Source organism: Monodelphis domestica, chromosome 2 (assembly GCF_027887165.1).
Source record: "Monodelphis domestica isolate mMonDom1 chromosome 2, mMonDom1.pri, whole genome shotgun sequence".
In the NCBI taxonomy this organism is placed as follows: Eukaryota; Metazoa; Chordata; class Mammalia; order Didelphimorphia; family Didelphidae; genus Monodelphis; species Monodelphis domestica.
Window position 1 is genome coordinate 493022840 of NC_077228.1, and position 22211 is coordinate 493045050.

General features: G+C 40.8%; 1 protein-coding gene and 1 long non-coding RNA gene across 25 annotated transcripts in view; one reads left to right on the plus strand and one right to left on the minus strand.

Moving 5' to 3' along the window:
• Window positions 1-22211, plus strand: part of LOC100617812 (myomegalin) — a 312633-nt gene that overhangs the window by 229090 nt on the left and 61332 nt on the right. For all 24 annotated transcript variants that reach the window (XM_056819272.1, XM_007485320.3, XM_056819284.1 and 21 more), the window contains one exon: window positions 13987-14078. In XM_056819272.1, coding sequence (XP_056675250.1) covers window positions 13987-14078 — 92 coding nt within the window. The remainder of the gene's footprint in view (window positions 1-13986; window positions 14079-22211) is intronic.
• Window positions 689-22047, minus strand: LOC130457519 (uncharacterized). The gene is made up of 2 exons (XR_008916786.1): window positions 14261-22047; window positions 689-14164 (listed from the first exon to the last, which is right to left on the minus strand). It is a non-coding gene; the product is annotated as an uncharacterized LOC130457519 (long non-coding RNA).

The following is a 22211-nucleotide window of genomic DNA, read 5'->3' on the forward strand; positions in this document are numbered from 1 at the left end:
CTTGCTTTTGAAATGAAGACTGCTTTATGACAAGAATGTAATTGCAAAAAAACCCAAACAAACAGGTTCAGGGCCTGTGAAGATGACTTCCTTGAAAGAGCAGTAGCATCTTTTTCCAGGAGGAAATTTAAAAGAGGAGGGCACTTGCCTTTGGGAATGGAAAAGGTACCATTTGTGAAATAAGCTAAGGGCTATTAGTTCATCTTTGCTGCTTCAGGGCTGTCATGTATATGTAGGTTAGGTCCAGCTCAAGATCAAGCTTTCAATTCTTATTCATTGGGCCTTTTCAGTTTCCTGGATCAAGGACAAGCTGCTTTTTTTCCTCATGGGGTATTTCTAAAAAATCCCTGAAGTCCTTCAGGCCCAAAGTGTTTTACATATGAAATTCATCTCAGAATCAAGTTTCCTCCTCTTTTAAAACTTTCAAATGGTCGTGGTAGTGATAGGGACAGGAGGTGGTGCTAGCAAGAAAGCAACATTCCCAAATACTTAGGATTAGGGTCAGAACAACTTGGTGTAGACCCTTAGATTTGGCAATGGGGAAAGAGAGGTTGGATAAGACAGAACTTTCCTGGATGCTTCTCAGATAAGTGCAAATATATCTTTCCAGTTAAAAATGGATCCCGATCCTCAGAGAGCTTCAAAAAGTTATAACTAATTCACAAAACCAATGTCACCCCATTTTAAAAAAAAAAATCTTACCTTCTGCCTTAGAATCAATACAAGTTCCAAGGCAAAGGAGCTGTACAGGCTAGGCAACTGAGGTTAAATGACTTCCCTGAGGTTACACAGCTACAAAGTATCTGAAGTCAGATTCGAACCCAGGTCTTCCTGGCTCCAGGCTTGGCTCTTCATCCACTGAGCCACCTAGCTGCCCTTTTATCTCTTCCATTTGATGGGAGTTAGTCTCCCATAGGCATAGAAGCCATTACTGTCTCAGAGAAGCAGAATACATGTAAGGAAAGCTGCCCAACATGTACTTATTAATTACATTTTCAGTGTCTTAAGTGCTAAGAATGGAAACATTCTGAAGGATACCTTGAGGCATGTGGGTCTATCATTATGGCTTATTACTTCTTTTGACTTAACGGTTCCCAAGATTATATAGGCTTGGGAGTTAATAAAGACAGACATTTAAGCTTGTTTAGAGTAGGAGTCCTTGGAGTTTTTTGCCCAATAAAGATGATTAAACATCCTTTCTGACTTGGACAGGGCACAAAGATCTCTGTTTCTGACCATTTCACATGAATCTTTTTTTTCCCCTCCACATTCATATGTCCCACATGGCTGGAATGGCATTCTCAATTCCATCCAAGTTTCTGTAATGTTATCTGGGCATGTCACAGACCTATCGTCACTCTAACTGAAGTGATCAGGGAAAAAGGTGTTCCAATAGGAGAAACTACAGTAATGTTTAGACTGATAAAAAGTCCAATTTGCATCAGATCTTCTTCCTTCCATGGAATATGGAGGTTGACTAAGTCTTCTTTTGGGAGGGAAAAAGCCACTTGATGTAAGATAAAGAAAAAATCAAAAGAAACTCAGTAGACTAAACCCAAGGTTACTTCTTCCACTAGTCAGAAAGAATATTATTCGTAGGAGCCATGAAAATGGCAGACTTCTGCTGGCCAATCTGGAGAGTCAAGATAAGGAGGAAAGTTTCCCTGAAGTCCAAGGGGTCATAGACTTGTGACAGGTCCAAATCCATAACTCAGATACATTAAGGCCTCCTTATATTTTGGACTGTTTGTTCTGCTCCCATCATTTTCAGTCATCAAAATTGGAGGGTTTTTTCTTTTTTATGCTACTATAAAATGTGTACCAATGGATTATTGAGGTAGTTTGAGAAAAGAGCAAGTTATGATACTGATACGAATACTGAAAAGCTGCTTGGCTTCTGGGCATCACAAAATATTTTGGAAGTTGGGTGACTTGATGGCATTGACAAGGTAGATCCATGGAAAGAGGGTATTTTCAAAAGGACATGTTTGGAGTGTGAGCTTGGTAGCCTAGATGTAACCCAACACTAGCACTAACCTTTGTTTAGCTGATGTGGGACCTGAAGCCAGAGCCTGAAGGAGGTATGCTGGATTGGAGATTTTATGATAGTTTGGCATCTGTTCAGGGAACACAAATCTGCTAAACTTAGTTCACTAACCCAGAGAGAAGTGTTTGGATTGGACAGCACTCCTGTTAACCCTCTTCTCAGTGTAATCTGAGGCCACCATGATTTCAAGGGCATAGACAGTCTGGAACTCGATTTTCCAACAATAGCGTAATTCAGTATAAATTGTAGACTGAAGAAAAACCTTTTATTCAAGAAGAAAAATGTTTTTAGCCCTAGGACTGCTGGAGGAAGATGTTTTGTTAGAAATGAAGAGCACAAGTTAGGGAAAATCCATATTATACCATGTAAAATGGATTGTACATTGTACAGCGTGTTTCTCCCCCCCCCCCCCCCATTTCATCTCATTTACTCTTATTTACTTTGGAAAGTGCTCATTCTATGTTCTGAGTGCCACAGCTTAGAGATTTGGGGCCAACTCGATGGGCTTCCTAAGCCAGAGAATGTTTGAATTTAAAGAGGTCTTCAAGAGATTTATCATCTGTAAAGGAAGACTATCCCCATGGCGGGATTTTTTAAAATTGCATTTAAATTTTTCTCTTTTATTTGCTTTGCAAAACATACTCCCTCTTATTTTCTTTTGCAATTTTAAAATCCATATTGTTTAAATATGGCTGTCAGTATTTAAGCATTTCTCTGTTCAGCCCCTCTTTCCACACAACCTCTCCAGCTGTGTTTAAAAAAAAAATCACAATTGGGTGATGGTTGTGCCCTGGGCCAAGTATCCAGCAACCAATCAGTGTCCCAGGATTTATCTTTGCAAGGTATCCTTGAACCTCATTTTCCTTCTCCAACCAAATCTTTATTCAATTGTGATGTGCAATCTATTAATACTTTGCATTTCTTTTTTTTTTAAACCCATACCTTTGTCTTGGTATCAATTCTAAGACAGAAGAGGGGCAAGGACTAGGTGATTAAGTTTAAGTATCTTATCCAGGGTCACACAGCTAGGAAGTATCCAAAGCCAGATTTGAACCAACAGCCTCCCAATTCCAGACCTGGCACTGCTGCCTCTAATACTTTGCTTTTTCACAGAAAGAAGTGAACCTTTGATTCCATTCTTTCACTAGCCACCCACCTATAAAATGAAGAAACAAATGAATTATTTGTTTAAGATCCCCAAAGTATCAACTATCAAAAGAAAAAAAATTTAAGCTTATTTTTAAGCATTTTTTGAAATTCAGAAGAACTATTAAAGATGCAAAATCTTTAGTGTTTTTAGGTCAACTACAATTTATATGATATTACATATGTAACATCCATGATATATCACATTTCTCTGCCCTTGGTTTCTAGTTGCTGATTTTAAAAAATTAATTATACATTTCTTGCAAGTCCTCTACAGGTTTAAATATAGGTGAGCATCCATCCAGGAAAGCACAACATTGTCCAGTGTCTTATGCTAATATGCCCTATTCCTGCATCATGACTTACGTAATCTCTGTAAGAGTAGAAAAGAGAGACAGAGGCCTTGTCAGGTTATCAGAGAACACTATCTGAGGGGCTCTACTTCAGACCAGATCCAAGTTTTCTGTTTCATGAAAAGGATCACATAAAACATCTTTCTGCTTGTTAGTCAAAACATTGATATTCTTCAATAACTCCCCCTTGTTTTATTTTATTATTTTTTAAACCCTTACCTTCCGTCTTGGAGTCAAGCTCCAAGGCAAAAGAGTGGTAAGGGCTAGGCAATGGGGGTTAAGTGACTTGTCCAGGGTCACACAGCTGGGAAGTGTCTGAGGCCAGATTTGAACCCAGGATCTCCCATCTCTAGGCCTGACTCTCAATCCACTGAACCACTCAGCTGCCCCCTCCTCGTTTAAAAGAGATACAGTGAAGAGATTTAGGAATCTGACTTTCCTGAGCTTATGTGAGGGAAAGCTGGCCCCTTGTGGCAAGATGATGAACATTTTTTCCAGGCAGCCTAGCTTTTTGCAGAGAAAATCCTCCATTTGCCACAAAATGAAACAAACCTAAATGTTTTTTTAAAAATCAGCCCGTGCCAGAATGAATGAAAACAGCATTCTTATAAGTCAACGCTTCATTAAATAATTTGAATAGTACCAGTGAATGGCCCTTTCCCAGGGGTGGGTTAAATGAAAGCACATGGATGATTCTATCTTGCCATCCAGAGCAGGGGTATCAAAAACATGACCCCACAGTGCTCCTGAGTGAGGACCAAACTGGATCAAAATGGAATTGGATAGCATTTAACAGAATAAGTAAAATACAATAAGAAGCAGATCATATTTGTGTATGGTTTTCTAAGCCAACATGTGATTGTTGTGCTCTGCTTGGTGGCCCTGTTTCTATTAGAGTGACACCACTGACCTAGAGTGAGGGCTCAAGTGAGGATTTCTCCTTTAGTTGGATAATATATAATATGCAGCTACAGGGGTACTTTCCGTAGAACTTGGAGAAAGAAGCCCTAAGAGTATGAAATCAAATCAGGCATCCCTGTGATCTGAGAGCTACTGCACTGAGAGATGATCTATCTGGGTATAATGGTTTGAGTCTTCCGTTGAAATGTGTTTTCGAAATCCCATTCCCTAGACACTAGGGATGACTTTCTCAGAGCATTTCATTGTGGGTAGGGGACAGATGTGACCCTCTATGAGAAATGAACTGAGCGTAACTGAAGGTAAGTCCTCAACTCCCATTTAATCACATCAGCATTAAGCTGCAAGAGTGACTTTTTCCATACAACAAAGTGGCCTCTTTCTATTTTTGCCTTCAGGAAAGAATGCAGAGTGATGAAAAAAATTGACAGCGTGGAAGTAAAAATATCAATCTCATACCACATTTTAGTTGATGGATGAGATTGCAACGGGGACAATAAAAATAGAAAATGCCCATGGCTATAGAAATTTCCCAAACGAATCAACTGAAAATTAGGCTTTGTTCCCTTCTTTTACACGTACAAAATGGGATTCTAGAGATGAAAAGCTGTACATTCCACTGTTTTCTTTCTACTGTGTCTGAAATGCAAAGAGGGTAACATCAGGAATGACTACCTACAAATATTTGATTTCAACAAATAATGTCAAGAACAGGGATTTTAGCTGTATACCCCACTAACTGCATGAACAGGATCCACTCCACATTCCCTTTGACAGAAGGGAATTGTTCCGGCCAATGAATGTGAATGGCCATTGGTTGCCTTTCGTGTTTGCCTAAATGTGCAACACTTGCTTTTCTAATCATCCAATGTCTTTTGGTCTAACAAAAACTCTCAACCTTTCTCTTAATCTGTGAGTCTCAAAGGTGTGTTTGTATAATATGCAAAAGTGTGTTTGTATGAATTTGACTTTCCATCTCAGTTTCATCATTTGTGCTAGGAGCTTGTTGTTTCAGTAGCCTTTAACTTAAAACATTTTCCTGGGAATGTAGGATTGTTAAGAGAAAATGAAAGAATTTGATGCTTTTTCTGTGGAAGAAGGAAATGACTTTTCCCCCCTAATTAAATAAGCTTGTCTTTCTAGGAATTCCCTATCCTGCCCGTCCCCTCATTCCTCCTCCTAGCAAGTTGTATATTTATCTTATGTAAGCCAATTTTTTTTGTAGCTGTAGTGTTGTTGCCTGTTACATCCTCCATTTCAGAACATGTTATATTAGTCATTAGATTTTTCAGCAGCTTTAAGTGATGGATAAATGTTCTATTGGCTCAATAAAAGTCGACAAGGATTAATAGTAATGATTTGGTTTCATTCTGGTAGGAAAAGTTCAGTTGTTTTTTTCTTATAGGAGAACCAACCTTTTGAGTGACGCAATAAAATTCCAAGCTAAAAGTTTTTTAAAAGTAATAAATGGAGTGAGTCAATGACCTTTTTAGTTAAGGGAGAGGTAGAGAGGAACTGATATCCTCATCCTGGAGGACTTTTGTTCAAAAGCAATGATGGGAGGCAGCTGGGTAGCTCAGGGGATTGAGAGTCAGGCCTAGAGATGGGAGGTCCTAGGTTCAAATTTGGCCTCAGACACTTCCCAGCTGTGTGACCCTGGCCAAGTTACTTAACCCCCATTGCCTAGCCCTTACCAATCTTCTGCCTTGTATTGGTTCCAAGGCAGAAGGTAAGTGTTAAAAAAAAAAAAGCAGTGATGGAGAAGAAATCATGCTATGTCTCTTTCAGACAATTTGGAATGAGCATCCTCTTCTTGGAACCTTTGACTTCTCCTCTTCAGCTCCCCAGTGAAATGGATACAAAATAGGAAAAGATTGAGAGAATCTGGTATTAGGGAGTAGGACCTGCCTAAGAGAGAGCTTGGTGTAGCACAAAGAGTGCTGACTTGAAGTATTTCTTAAGCATCAGGCACTGTGCTAAGCTCTATGGATACAAAGAAAGGCAAAGGACAGTAGCCACAAGGAGTTCAAGTTGTCCGAGAAACAACATGCAAACGACTGTATAAATAAAATGCAGGATAAATTGGAAATAATCCACAGAAAAGGTACTAACATGAAGAGGGATCAGAAAAGGTATTTTATAGAAAGTGGGAGTTTGTCAAGGGCATGAAGGAATCCCAGGAGGCCAGGAGGCAGAGGGAGGAATGCTAGGGATGAGGGACAGGCAAGGAACATACCTGGAGTGGAAAAATGAAGTGTCTTGTGTGACAAACAACTAAGAGGCTGATGTCTCTAGATCCTAGGATGTGTTTGGGGTGAGTAAGGTGTAAGAAGACCAGAGTGATAGGAAGGGGCCAAGTTAAAAGCCAATCAGGATTTCATAGTTGACCCTGGAAGAAAGGTAATAGAGCCATCACTACACCTATGCTTTAGGATGGTCAGTTTGACAGTTAAAAGTCTGAAGCCCAGTTCTTACCACCTATGAAATCATTTCCCTTCTACGAGCTTTGGTTTCTTCTGCAAACAGATAATACTTGTTGTCCTGTGTTGTGCAGAACCTGCCCAATGTGCTGTATAAACATGAACTAGTCTATTTTGGGTTGCCGATACTGCCCGTGTCATCCTTTATAGAGAAGAGAGGCAATGAGCAGAGCCAGAAACCTGGGAGAAACTACAAACTAGCTGACTATGGTTTATTAAAGATTAAATTAGTTCAATTTCCTTTTTGGAAAAGTGATGATTTCTGGAGTGCTTCCTAGGATTTCAAGGCTCCTAAGGTTGTGAATGGTAATAAATGACCTAGTGTTAAAGAATAGCAGAGGAAGACTGTCTATCTGTCACCTAAGAAGTTCTTCAATAATTTACAGGCTCAGAAGGCCTCCAGGTTACTAGGGGAAGCAATTAAAGAGCCCGAGGAAATAACTGAGAAGCCAAAGGGACTTTTGAATAGCAGACACGTACCCCTCTCAGCTGCTCTAATAGCAGCATCACTGTGACTAGATAATGATACCAGCCTCTAGGTGGGGACATTTTGGAGCAACAGGAAGAAGCCCATTGTAGAAGGAGCATAAGACAGCTTCCTGCTATTTTGGCAGGGAATGGGAGCAGGCGAGCCTGCAATCAATTACTCTGGTTTAGATTAATCACTTGCAAAGCGTAGGAGGCTATGGAAAGGGGAGGTTCTTCTCACCTTTTGGACAGTAGCCAAAGTGTCAGATGAGAATAGAATTCAAATGGATCGTTCCGGAGATGTTCTGGAATAAGTGTAGTAATTCAGGAAGGGATACATCTTACTTTAAATTAGCCTAGAATCATCTAATGCCTCCTTAGTCTATTCTCCTTTTATAGAGCAGGAAACTTGAAGCTCAAATGACTTACCCAAGGTCACATAAACTTACACATCAAGGGTAGGATTTGAATCTAGATCTGGCTCCAAGGCTCTTTCCCCCATATTAAGTCAGTTCATAACAAAGGACCCCACCAACAGTCCTTAACTACCACTGGAGTGGGAAATAACCCTTACCCTCTTGGCTTCTTCATTGGTAGTCTAAAGTTTTGTTGTATTTAAAAAAACAAACAAACCTTACTTTCCATCTTAGCATCAATACTATGTAGTGGACCTAAGACAGAAGATTGGTAAGGGCTAGGAAGTGGGGGTTAAGTGACTTGCCCAGGGTCACATAGCTAGGAAGTATCTGAAGTCAAATTTGAACCCAGGACCTCCTATTTCTAAGCATGACTCTCCATCCATTGAACCAGCTAACTGTCCTTGGTCTAAAGTTTGTAAAGTATTCCCAAATGAAAGAGCCCTCAGAAACACATCATATAGGAAACTCAGTGCCCAGCAGAATTTGGGGAAAATGGCCTGGTACGTGATTCAAGGAGGATTTAATTGAAGAAATACCACAAAGTGCTTTTTTTTTTTTAATAAAATGGCCAAGTCAATAGAGCAACCCCAACACTTGGAGTTAAGATACATTAGAAGCTACAGTTCAAATGATGCTCAATCAGGCATTAATAAAGTGCCTACTCCAGGCCTAGAGACGGGAGGTCCTAGGTTCAAATCTGGCCTCAGCCACTTCCTAGCTGTGTGACCCTGGGCAAGTCACTTGACCCCCATTGCCTACCCTTACCACTCTTCTGCCTTGGAGCCAATACACAGTATTGACTCCAAGATGGAAGGTAAGGGTTTAAAAAAATAAATAAATAAAAAATAAAGTGCCTACTATGTGACAATAACTAGATACTTTCTCATACATCTCATTTACAAAGTATCTACTTGGGGAAACTTCATCTAGTCTTATTGATATACCAATAACCTTCTAACCTCTTTGTAAAACAAGGACGGAAAGGTGCAGCACCTTAGTAAACCAAGGTATTGACAAATGAAGAGACATAAAACAAGACTACTAATAGTCATCAAATCTAGAAGGCTCCTCTTTCCAGAGGAACTTTTGGACCCTAACTTAAGTCATTCTTGGAACTTTTCAGTAGATGCATCTCTTGACCTGGGGCAGCTAAGTAGCACAGTGGATAGAGTGCCAGATCTGGAGTCAGGAGGACTGGATCCAAAATTGACCTCAGATATTTCTTAGCTGTGTGACCCTGGGCAAGTCATTTAACCGCATTGCCTAGCCCTTGCTGTTTTTCTGCCTTGGAGTCCATACTTCAAGTTACCAATTTTAAGACAGAAGGACAGGATTTTAAAAAGAAAAGAAAGCACCAAAAGTAACTAGATCTTTTGTCCAAGTCATAATAATAGGATATTTTTGTATCATGCCTGAGACTTTTAAAAACTATTTTTCACATCACATCACTAACTCTAGATTTATGTCTGTAAACTTTGTATATTCAAGTCAGTGATGGAACAATAGGCTTCGAGAGATCCATAATTTCAGAAGCTCTGATCTTCTCTCTGCTGCTCCAGATAGCAACCCTTCCACACCTTCGGAGATGATCATTCTGACCTGGCAGTCAGCCTTCTCTAGATGAGTGAGCAGAACTCACCAAACCAAACTAGTCCTCCAAAGGTGACAGACAGACAGCCAACCCGTAACTAAAGTCTTTCCAGTCTGGGTTTGGACCTATTAGCTGGCACTTGTACTGTTCAGACTTAGCCTTCCAGATCATCTTCATCCAATGACCAGAAAACAGTTAGATTTTATAAAACAGGGGAAAAAATCCTAAAATAAGATCAAATAAACTCTATGGCCCACATTTTATGTATCTGCAGACCACTAAAGTTAATGCTTCACATATGTTATCTCGTGATTCTCACCAAAACTTGGTAAGGTAGATCTTATTTATTATAATCACTTTACAAATGAGGAAACTGAGCCCGGGAGAGGTCAAGTGATTTACTCAGGGTCACAGTAGATGTCTGGGGCAGGATTTGAATTCAGGTCTTCCTCAGTCCAAGTCTGGTACTCACCACTTAACTGGACCACACTTTTGAGAACCAGTTCCCTAGACCATAAAGCCATTCCCTTGGAAAAATAAAACCACCAATGTATCATGAGTAAAATCTGATCATAGGCTGTTTCTTTAGGCTTTAGTCTATTTCAAAGGGAAGAACAATTTAGATACTAAGAGCTTATTTTATTTTATTTTTTTAAACCCTTATCTTCTGTGTGTATTGGTTCTAAGACAGAAGAGTTATAAAGGCTAGGCAATGGGGGGGGGGGGGCGGTGTCAAGTGACTTACCCAGGATCACACAGCTAGGAAACATCTGAGGTCAGATTTGAACCTAGGACCTACTGTCCTTGGGTCTGGCTCTCAATCTACTGAGTCACCCAGGTGCCCCAGCTTATTTTATCCCTAGGCCATTTACCCTACAGCTTTAAGTTTTTAACTATTCTACACTTTTATGTATTCTTAAATTACTACAAATTAATTTTCTAAGAGGCATTAGATAATTTGCTACTTGAGAGAAGCTTAATGAAATTCTCAAAAAAGAGGTACATACTTTTTTTTAAAAAAAAACTCTTACATTCAATAATGGAATCAATACTATGTATTGGTTCCAAAGCAGAGGCTAGGCAGTGGGAGTTAAGTGACTTGCCCAGGGTCATATAGCTAGAAAGGGCCAGATTTGAGCCCAGGTATTCCCGACTCCAAGTCTGGCTCACTATCCACTGAGCCACCTAACTGCCCCCAAGAAGATTATGCTATTAGGAAGATAAAAGATGAATGAAGAGAAGAGTAGATAATATATGTATACACTCAAATGCACTTATTTTGTTCTCATGTTTTCTCCAAACTTCCTGTTTTTCAATTTTCCTCCATCCTTCTAAAAACGGTATATGGAGAGTTTTCCTCATTCGTGACTTGCTGTCAGCCAAAGACCAAAGAATCTTTAAGGCTGTGGGAGCAGAGATGTAATAAGTCATAAAATAGCCCAAATAATGGAGTTGGAACTAGGGAAAGAAGGACATCTCGGTTTCATTTTCATAGTCCAGAGGTAGGATAAATGTCTGTTACCATTGGGTGAACTAGAGAGGGCAGAGCAGGATTTAGGGATTTAGGAATCCAGAGACAAGCAGCCCATTCAGGCTGAGTTAGTTGAGTTTCTGTGGACGGGACGGAAGACAGAAGAGATTTCAGGAACAATTTTTCCCACCTACGATATGCCTGCCTCAACTTCCCTTATTTTGAATGGGGAATCTGCTCTTAGGAATATGGGGAGAAAAGATGCAGTTGGAACATTTACCTGACATGCAATCCTTGAATCTGAGCTCCTCCCATTACTCCAGCCACCAGATCAGCTCTATGGCTAGCCAAAGTTATAACAGGAGACCTTGTTTCAGCCATCCCTCTGCAAATGGAGTAGGCCAAGTCTCTTTATGAGAAAACTCAGTTCTGATTGGAACTGTTTTATGAGAAAGATGGAACAAAAAGGAAGCACTCCCCAGTGCTCAGGCATTCACTAGCAAAGCCCATTTTAATTAGGTTACAAAGCCCCTGAAGCAGAAAAGTTTGCCCCTCCCCAGAGATGATTCCAGTGAAATAAGTCAAGGCCTAATTTGCTGGAAAGAGCACTGGTGGACTTTCTGACTGTCTCATAACACAATGTGGTCTTATTTTTCATCCAAGTTTCTTTTTTCAATTAATATTCTAGGGGGCAACTGGGTGACTCAGTGGATTGAGAGTCAGGCCCAGAGATGGGAGGTCCTGGGTTCAAATCCAGCCTCAGACACTGCCCAGCTGTGTGACCCTGGGCAAGTCACTTTAACCCCCAATGCCTAGACCTTACTGTTCTTCTGCCTTAGAACCAATACCCAGTTTTGATTCTAAGACAGAAGGTAATTTTTTTTAATCAATTAATATTCTCTTTGCAGCTCTGACCATTAAGGGGGAAAAAGGAAATGGCCTTGTAATAAAATAGCTTCCTTCATTGGCCATGTCAAAGCAATGTGGTATTAAGCCCACTGAGACCCAGAAAAGCATAACTGGGATGGCCAAGAGAACCTAAGAAGGTTCTGCTCACAATACAGAGATATCATAGTCTATGTGTTGTAAGTGATGCTGGGCTGTGAGCCTTAGCATGAGGGGAATCCCTAGAAAAAGCCAAGTTTACTGCTGTTCAGTTCTTTGAAGTGACAGTTGGGAACAGCCATGGCATCAGGTGACAAGCCACTAGAGTGATGCTGTATATCCTTGTGGATCTCCTTATCTCTTAGTCACACTGAAGTTTTCCTCCAAAGATGTCCATGTTCAAAGGACCTTGTTCCCATTCCCCAGATGGAAAAGACAAGAGCAGCATATTTGTGAGACAGGATGCCAAAGGAAATGGTGATTTCAGCTTAATGAGGTACAAATAAGAGCTACTGTCATAATCCAGGGAAAGACACAGTTACCTTTTTGCCTAAATCTAAAGGCACCAACTACTGAATTTGTCATCAGACGACCAGATTATCATAGCTTGGTCCTCTAGCTTTGGTTTCCCCATCAGTCATCCGAAGGGGATTGTCAAAGGTCCTACCAACTCTGAATTCCATGGTCACTGGGGTTTCCTTTGCATTCTGCAGAGCCATGGGCATTTGTCATCATCGCTGGTCTGATCCAGAATAACTTACAAACCCTGAAAAACAGTTGGGAAGTCCAACTGTGACAGACTGGTGAAGGGAGACGTATCCTTCACAAAAGGCACAAGCAGTCTCCTGGAGCTTTTCTCCCAGAGGAGGCCCTGGGTTCCCTCGATGATGAGATAATAGACCAGGCTTGGAAAAGGGAAGAATTTTCCTACTTAGATTGTCTTTCATCTGGGGAATGAAAAGTCATGGAGGCAATTCTGAGGAAGTTTCCATTTTCCCAGGAGAAATTAGGATACTTGAAGATTTAAATCCAATGAAGACTTCAGTGGGGCTGGGGGAGGAGGAGGATTAAAGAGAGGTGGCATGATTGAGGCATGTACCATCCTTTCTGGGTAGATGTTTGAATGACCTTGACTTATCTCAGTTCCCTTCTTGGGTCTGGGCTCTCCTTGGGCTTTTTAGTAGCACAAGGTTTTTGGAGAAGGAATATATTTTTTATTTTAGTTTTAATTTTTCCATATTTACACGATTCATTTTCTTTCCCCCTGGCTCCCAGAGCTGACAAGCAATTCCATTGGGTTGTACAAATGTTGTCACTTGATACCTATTTCCCCATATTATTCATTTTTGCTATAGTGTGATTTTTTAAAACCTAAACTCCAAATTACATACCCATATATACATGTGATAAGTGATGTCTTTTGCATTTCTTCTCCCATAGTTCTTTCTCTCAATGTAGTTAGCATTCTTTCCCATAAGTCCTTCTGGGATGTCCTAGCTTGTTGCATTGCTTCTAGTAGCAAAGTCCATTACATTGGATCATTCCACAGTGTTTTGCTTTTTGTGTACAGTGTTCTCCTGGTTCTGCTCATTTCACTCTGCATCAGTTCATTGAGGTTCTTGGAGGAGGAGTCTTGAAAGAGTGGCTTTTGCTAACTATCTTTGGAGCATCGTTCCTTCAGATGACTAAATTCCCAAGAAAGTGGAAAAAATAGGAGAAATTGGGTTGATAGGTCCACGTTGGAGAACATTTACATCAACCAAGCCTAAAGAAGGAATCTTCCAAGTGGTTATAAGTAGGTAGTGTGTGGTCCCATTTTATTGATGGAGAAGTGAGGTTTTACAGTGAGACAACTACTGAGCTGGGAAGAAAACTCATGTTTTCTGACTCCTAGTCAGCAGCTGCTCCAATGGTGAGTGTCTAATCCTTTGAGCATCTATCTATTCAGCCAAGTCCAGGTTCAAGGACAGGCCTGTTTTTTTCATGACTTAGTAGTTCCACACCTGATGTCCTCAATGACCATGTAAATAAAGAGAACCAAAAGTTCCAGCAGATCAGCCTGAACATGTGACTTTTCACCTCTTCCCTCCACATGGTTTGTATTAGGTGGGGAATGGAGGAGGCAGACAATCAGAGACCAGCAACAAGAGGAATGTGAGCTTAGTTGCCACTTGGGGGGTCAGTTACCTTTTTGGTCCTTTCTTCCAGGCACAACTGTGGGTGAGGACACTGAGGATGCTAGCACTGAGTTCACTGACAGTATTGAAGAGGAAGCCACACACAGCAATATCCACCAGCAAGTAAGTCAGCGCCAGGTCCTGGGGTTCCCAGGGGGGGAGATAAACTACCCTTTGGGAGTCTGATGGTCTCCTGGGGCCCATGGCAGCTGAAAAGGCAACAACATATGAACATATGGACTGGAACCACCTGCCAGTATTTTCCCTCTCCCTTTGTCCTTTTTTAACCGATTCTCCCCGCTTACCTCTCCCTTCTCCATCCCTCCTCTCTGCACCAGTGGCTTCAAGAATTCTCTTACTTCTCACAGGACAGAGGCCCCTTTGGCCTCTTGTAGCCAAGGGGGCTTTGGGGAATCAAGCAGAATGTGGGACTTCTTCCTGAAGAGGTGCTCCTTGGGTAGCTCCGGGAGGCTATGTGCTACCTATTCAATGGAATCTGACAGACTGATTACTGACCAACCAGTGTCTCGTGGTTAGCAGATAGGAAGGCAAGAACACACCTTGGGGCCTATACTTTATTTAGTACTGTGTGGCAAAGGCAGATTCACCTCTGCTCACCAAACTGCCCTATCTGCAAATATGTGCCTTATGTCTATACTTGATGTGTCCAAGAATAAATGTCACATGCCAAACAAGGACCTAGGCCAAAGACAGTTCTCCTATAGCACTCACCACCAGACCAAGGGCACTTGCCTTCTTCTCCCATCCTTCACACACTGAATATCTCCTATGCCAGGCTTGGGCGTTATCCAGAGTAACTGCCCCAGGTTGTCAAGAGCCAGAGAATATGTTTTGAAGTCTCTTCTTTCCCTCAGATAGTGACTAAACTCCTCCTACCTGGGACATTCAGGGGGAAAACCCCCCCACAACAAAAGGTGGTTGTGATGGGGACAGGGTGGTGGTGGCGGCTTCCTGGGGCTGCTTCATTTCATGGATATTACCTGCCCTCTTACTAAGTCTGATCTCTTAAGGTGCTCATTTCACACGTATTGGCTTTGGAGATGGCCTTCTAGGAGATGACATGGAGAATAGGGGTCCCCCACTTCTCTGCTGAGGTTTCTTCACCTTCGACCATGGTTCTTTCTGTTGCTTGGTTATGTCCATCCTAGACCCTCTTCTTGAATTCCTGCATGAGACACCTTCCTTCCTTATACATGAAATGTCCCTATTGACCCCTCCAGAATACTAACCCATTTTCTGTCTTCAACTATGCCTATCGAGACCAGTCCTTTTGTTTTGTTTTGTCTTTTGTTGACTCTTTAAATCATGGGGTTAGGGGGCCCTACAAGATAAGTGAGAATTCCCATTATTAGGTTAGTCAGAGAGTCCCTGAATAGCATTCATTGGTAGGACAGTCTTAGAATTCACAGGAAATAAGGTTGGAAGGGGTGGGCTACTTGATCTAAATAAACCAACCTTAGGGGAGCTGGCCCAAAGCTAAGCAGGCATCCTAAGGGAGCCAATAGGTAGGTCATTTCCTCTTTGGTCTTCCTCTTCATAATATAGAGTGCTCTGACCCACTTTGAGAAAGTTAGTCTAATCCTATAAGTAAAATCTCTTGCTCTTTAGAATTTGTGTCTTCCTCCAACAGGTACCCACCCGCCCAAACCCCTGGGTGGATTGGGAAGGATTTATTAAATGATTGATTAGATCAGAGTCAGATCCATGAGATCAGAGACTGATCAAGAACCTGACTAGGTGGGCCTATTAATGAAGAGCCTCTTGAGCTACTGTTTATCACATCATGTTATTGACTTTCCATGAAACTCAGTGTGTATATAGCAGAAACCCAGGGATTATGAATCTTTGTAAAATCTCTTGGAAACTCAGTGATCTGTAGGAGATGATTTCCCCTGCTGACAATGCAATAAAGCTTGTTTTGACTTAACCTCATGGTGTCACAATGCTCCAAGATGTGTTCGTTTGCCTCTAGAGAAACAACCATTTGAAGCTGGGCCAATATTATCTTTAGTTTTGGCTTGGTTGCAGCCTTGGGTAATGGGCTTGATTCATGCTCCCAAGACCTCTTAGCTACCCCTAGGGCATTCCACTAACACGCTTCACTTTTTGCTACCTTTCAAGTCACCCACTACCTACAGCTTGCAGAATGCCACATCTGAGGCTCATTTCTTCCCATTTTGTCAGACTGCTTCCTCTTCACAAATGGACTCAAGATATATTAGGTAAATTTACTAGCTTTACACAAGTATCTGGTCTTGGGTCACAACATCAAAATAGAATTTGGGGGTACAAAAAGGACAATTTCCTTGTACTAAACTAGAATAATTAACTAAGACAGTTGTCCATCCTATTGGAGAAGAAATGATCCAGGATACAGTATTCAAGATCCAAAGAGAAAGGAAGTCAGAAGTTAGTGAGATAGAGAAAAGACAATTGAGGAAAGCAAAATTTTTAAACAAACATAGACCATTTAGTAAGGAAAGAGCCAGTGACGGGAACTGAGTTAGAGGGGTTCAAAAAGAAGAGGCCTGAAGGCTCATATGAAAACACAATACAATTGACCAGGCAGTGTAACAAGAAACCAAGATGCCTCAGAAACCAAAAAGGTATTAGAAAAGTTACAAAAACTAAGGTCAAGGAGGGAAAAAAAGGAGTATAAAGAAATTGTCCAGTCCTGGGACAAGAAAATTAGGCCAAAATTAGGAAGGTGTATATAGGAAATACACAAAAAGCAACTTCCCAAATTACATATATATACTTTTTTTTTTAAACCCTTACCTTCCATCTTGGAGTGAGTCAATACTGTGTATTAGCTCCAAGGCAGAAGAGTGGTAAGGGCTAGGCAATGGGGGTCAAGTGACTTGCCCAGGGTCACACAGCTGGGAAGTATCTGAGGCCAAATTTGAACCTAGGACCTCCCATCTCTAGGGCTGGCTCTCAATCCACTGAGCTACCCAGCTGCCCCCTCATACATACACTTTCAAAAGAGGGAAATAAGATATTTCTTCCTCCCACCTTTCCCCGGTGATTGTTTCTCAGTTGTTTTTTGTCCAACTCTTTGTGACCCATTTGGAGTTTTCTTGGCTTAGACACTGGAATGGTTTGCCATTTCCTTCTCTAGCTCATTTTACAGATGAGGAACTGAGGCAAACAGGGTTAAGTGATTTTCCTTTCAACCAATAAGTGTCTGAGGCCAGATTTGAACTCAGAAAGATGAATCTTGACTCCAGGCTCAGCACTCTATCTACTATGCTGCCTGGCTGTCCCCATTAGATTATAGCTACAATTTTTAATATATTCACTTTGACTATTTCAACAAATACTGAATTGACTAGACTCTGAGGGCTAATGGGAAAGTTAGAGGTCATCTGGTCTTATGTTTACCTGGATCATGAATTCTCTCTCAAATATTCTCCTTCATGGGATGATCTCCCAATAATAGGAAAATCGTCAGTACCTCCCAAGGCTATTTCTACCATTTTTCTCTAATTATTATGGATTTGTCAATTATGTTGAGCACTGTAACTTTCACCCACTGATTGTAGCTGTCCTATGTGGGACCAAGAAGGTCTCATCTTTCTTGGAGCTCCAATTCTTCAAATATTGGAAGAGAGTTATCTTGTTCTGCCCCATTCACCACCTCCAAGTTTCCTCTTGTTTTCCAGGCTAATTATACCCATTAGCCATTCTTCATAATGTGGCTTCAGAGACAGATGCACTCCCTATCCTAGTCTTCTTCCTCTGGACTTACTACATTTTGCCAATTTCTCTTCTCAAATGGAACTCATATAACTAAAAACTATATTCCATATGTATACATTTGATCAGCACAAATACCAAAAAGGCTATTGCTTCACTCTTCTAGACATTGTATTTTTGTTAATAAAGTCAAAGATCTGTCTGGTTTTATTTGTAACCACATCATACAGTTGATTCATGTTGAATTTTCAGTCTACTACAATCGTCCAGATCTTTTCTTGGTAAACTGCTCTTTAATCATATTTCCTGATTCTATTATTATATGGTTAGTTGTTGTTTTTTTAATCTATGGGGGCTGTTAAATATACCCCTATTCATTGTTCCCTCTTAAATTTAGTATAAAATGAGTCCTACTTTTAATAAAAGAATAAAAAGCCAAACCTAGAATAAATTATATATAAAAATAACTATTACTTAAATCAGTAATACCTAATGGAATTAACTTTGGAGTAGTGTTCAAACACTAACTAACCCTTATCTCAAGGAAACCATAGAGAACAGACAAAATTCCCAAGGATCAAAGAAAAAGTAAATGAGTTCAAAAGAAGAAAGAAAAAGACGGTACTTGTTATTAATTTCGATACCAAACATTGTATCTATTATGTATAAAACAGTGTTATTAAATCCTATAGATACAGAAAATGATTGCTGCTCTTTAGGAACTTACATTCCACCAAGAGATGCAACATATTAAAAGAAAATGTAGGAGGTAACAAGTGGACAGTGCACAGTGGACAGAGCTCCAAGCTTGGAGTCAGGAGGACCTGGGTTCAAATGTGACCTCAGATACTTCCTAGCTATGTGACTCTGGGCAAGTCATTTCACTCTGATTGCCTAGCCCTTTTCCATCTGTCTTAGAGTTGTTATTAGGGCAAGAGGGTAAGGGTTTAAAAACAAAACAGAACAAAACAAAAAGCAAACAGAATAATTTTGGAAAGGAGAGGACTCTATCAGAAAATAAGTCAATGCATATTTATTAAGTGTTTAGTATGTTTCTAGACATTAGTGAGAGGGGGGAGTGTACAAAAAGAGGCAAAGGTCTCTCCCCTCAAAGTGCTCACAATCTAATGGGATAAACAACAAGAAAACAAATAAGTACAAAGCAAGAAGCTAAATACAGGATAAACAGGAAAGGGAAATATTTGAGAGGAAAGACACTAGGATAAAGAAGGGTTGAGAAAGGCTTTCGGTAGATGATGAGATTTTAGCTGGGACTTAAAGGAAATCAGAGAATGCAGGAGGCAGAGACAAGGAAGGGGAGTATTGCAGACATGGAGGACAGCCAGCAACAATTGCCAGAACTGAGAGATGTAGTGCTTTACCTTATTAACTAAGGGCATGAGAAAAGGCTTCCAGAAAACAGGGCAACTGAATTGAGCCTTGGAGAAAGCTCTAGCTTATGTGGAGCAGAGTGAGAAGGCATTGATGTGGCACATGGAATGCTAAGTTAAGTGGGCCAGTTTAGCAGCAATGTAGAATGCGTAAAGGGGACAGCAATTAGAAATAAGTCTGAAAAGGTAGATGAGAACCAGTGGGCTTTTTCATACTCAGCCAGTAACTTTATTTTGATCTTAAGGACAGTAGAGACATTGAAAATTCTTGTTCTGGAGAGTAACGAGTAGATTTTTACAATTACTAATCTTGGATTCTTTTGGCAACTGGATCATGCCAATGCATGAGGCTTGAAACAGGGAGATTAATTGAGAGCCTATTGCAAGTCCAAGCAAGAAATGATGAGAATTTGAACTAGGATAGTGGTATATTTATTATTGGTCAGACTAGGACAAATGAAGGAGGCAATTGATGAGGGAAAGTGGAAAAGAGGGGCAGCGAGGTAGCAAGTGGATAGAATGCTAAGGCCTGGAGTTGGGAGGACCTGGGTTCAAAACTGGTCTTAGACTTTCCCTAGCAGTGTGACCCTGGGCAAGTCACTTAACTCCAACTGCCTAGCCCTTATTGCTCTTTTGCCTCAAAATGGATATGTAAGACAAAAATAAGTACGCATGGGAAATATCAAGAATGACTCTTAAACATACCCTCAACATAAATATAAAGATGTTTTGAGGAGGAAGGAACTGGTTTATGGGAGAAGATAAGAAGTTCCATTTTTGGACATCCTGAATATCAACCAGATGCTTATCCCATCAGTGATATCCAGCAGGCAGTTAGACCTAAGAGAGTGGAACTCAGAAGAGGGGTGGAGATGGGATATGTAGATGTAAAAGTCATAAATGGAGCAATGAGAATTGAACTCAAGCTGATCACTGACAGAAAGTGTAGAGAGAAAAGAGGAAGTCCGGTTTGGAGTATCGAGAGTTATCCAAACTTAGAGGATAGAAGATGGATAATAATGAAACAGAGGAAGTGAAGAGGCGTTATCAGAGAGGGTTAACAAGAGGGCAGCATCATAGTTATAATGCCAAAGTTCTAGGGAGGAGGCACTGTTTAACAGGGTCAAAACCTGACAGTTTTTAAAGAAGGAATATTGAAAGGCAAAGAGCCTAACGGATAAGCTGTTAACACTGAAGAGACCATTTTCATTCAAATGGTAGTCAGAAGCAAGTTTAAAAATGAATGGTGTGAAGAAGTAGCAACAATGAGTTCAGAATACTTTTTTAAGGAATTTAGCTATAAAGAGGAGAAGAGATATAGAGTGATAGCTTCAGGGGTTGGCAGGATCAAGCCTATTTTGCTTTGTAGACCCTAAAACACTTGGTATACTTGAATATAATCAGTTTAACAAGTACTTACAGTTTACAGGATAAGGGAAGGCAGATGACCTGAGTTCAGATTTTGCCTCTGCAGCTTACTCTCTTTGACAAGTCTATACCTCAATTTCTTAATTTGTAGAATGAGGGGATTGGTCTAAATGGTCTCCAAGGTCCCTTCCTCTCAAGTATTTTGTCCCTTTTATACATAAGAAAATAGGCTTAAATGGCTTGCCTAAGATACCATGGCCAAATAAGTATAGGAAGCTGGAATTTAGTTTATTTCTCCTGATTTCATGTCCAACGCTTTTATGACATACTAGCAGCCTCTCTGGGATGAGTAGAAGGGGTATGCTAGAGCTGGCTTGGACCCAACCCAATTGTTAAATTTATTGTGAACATTTATACCTTGGAATTTTGCAAAGGAAATTGCAAATGCTACACATCAGAGGCTGGTTTTTTGTTTGACTGGTTGCTTAGAAAATGCCCTATAAGAGATAAAGGGATTTGGTTTTTCAGATTGGAAGGTTGGAAATTTAAGTGTGATTTGATTCATCTCATCTAAAGAATATGAAGATTTTTTAGGAGGATGTTCATAGATCCTAGATATGGAATTGATCTTTAAAATGATCCAGTTTACTTCCTAGCTGTGTGACCTGGGCAAGTCACTTAACCCCATTTGCCTAGTCCTTACAACTCTTGTGTCTTGAAATCAATACTTAGTATTGATACTAAGAAGGAAGGTGAGAGATTAAAAAGAAACCTAGTTCAACACATCATCTTATGGACAAGGAAATTAGGAACAGCTCATATAGATTTGAAATTAATCCATCAGTAGTAGTGATGGCAAACCTTTTAGAGATAGAGTGCCAGGACCTGCCTACATCCACCACCCCCAAGACTGTGTGCCACGATCCTCCCCACCACCAAGTACTAGGCCTCACCACCCCAAACTTTACCCCACACAGGAGAGAGAAAGCACTCTAATTGGGCTGCTGGGCAGGGGGTGGGGTAAAGTGAGGAATGTCCTCAGGGAGTATAGAGTGGGGGAGGGGAGTGGCCAGAGTGCTCTGCTCCCCTCCATCTCTGCTGCCTATGAATCACCCACTTTGCCCTCTGTGGTCTCCCAGTGGGCTGCTGGGAAGGGGGGGGGTGAAGTGAAAAAAATGTCAGGCACGCTGGAGAGGGGGGAAGGGAGCAGCTCTGCCCAAGTCCCTCAAACTTTCTTGTAATGAACTCTGGGTAGGGGGAGAGAGAGAGGGCAGCTGGGTGCCCACAGAGGGCACTCTGCATGCCATCTTTGGCACCCATTTCATAGGTTCACCATCATAGATCTGTTCTATATATCACATACTATAATAGCCACAGAAGTTACTAAAAGGATATCTAATCATTTTCCCCTGGTAGCTTGTAGCTTCACTCCATTCACCTGCCAGGAAGTAAGGTGTGGTTCCTTTCAGTTTAAACATTCTGATTCTATGATTCTATGACTTCAGTTCATTCCTTTATCTGCCCAAGTTTTCCCTCCCTATCTCTTTTGTTATATCATCAAGGATCGTGGGATTATTTTTGCTTTGACAGACTTTTAATTACTTTGTGTACTGATGACATACGAGCAGTACTATTCCTCTTTTCTTTCTCTTGTTTGGAAGTCACTCTAGGTGGACTTTCAAACAATGAGAACAAGAGAATCATGGTATCCTCACATCTCAATCTCAACCTCAGCCCAACCTCTCTCCCCCTTAAAAAAAATTGCTTTAGTCTTTAT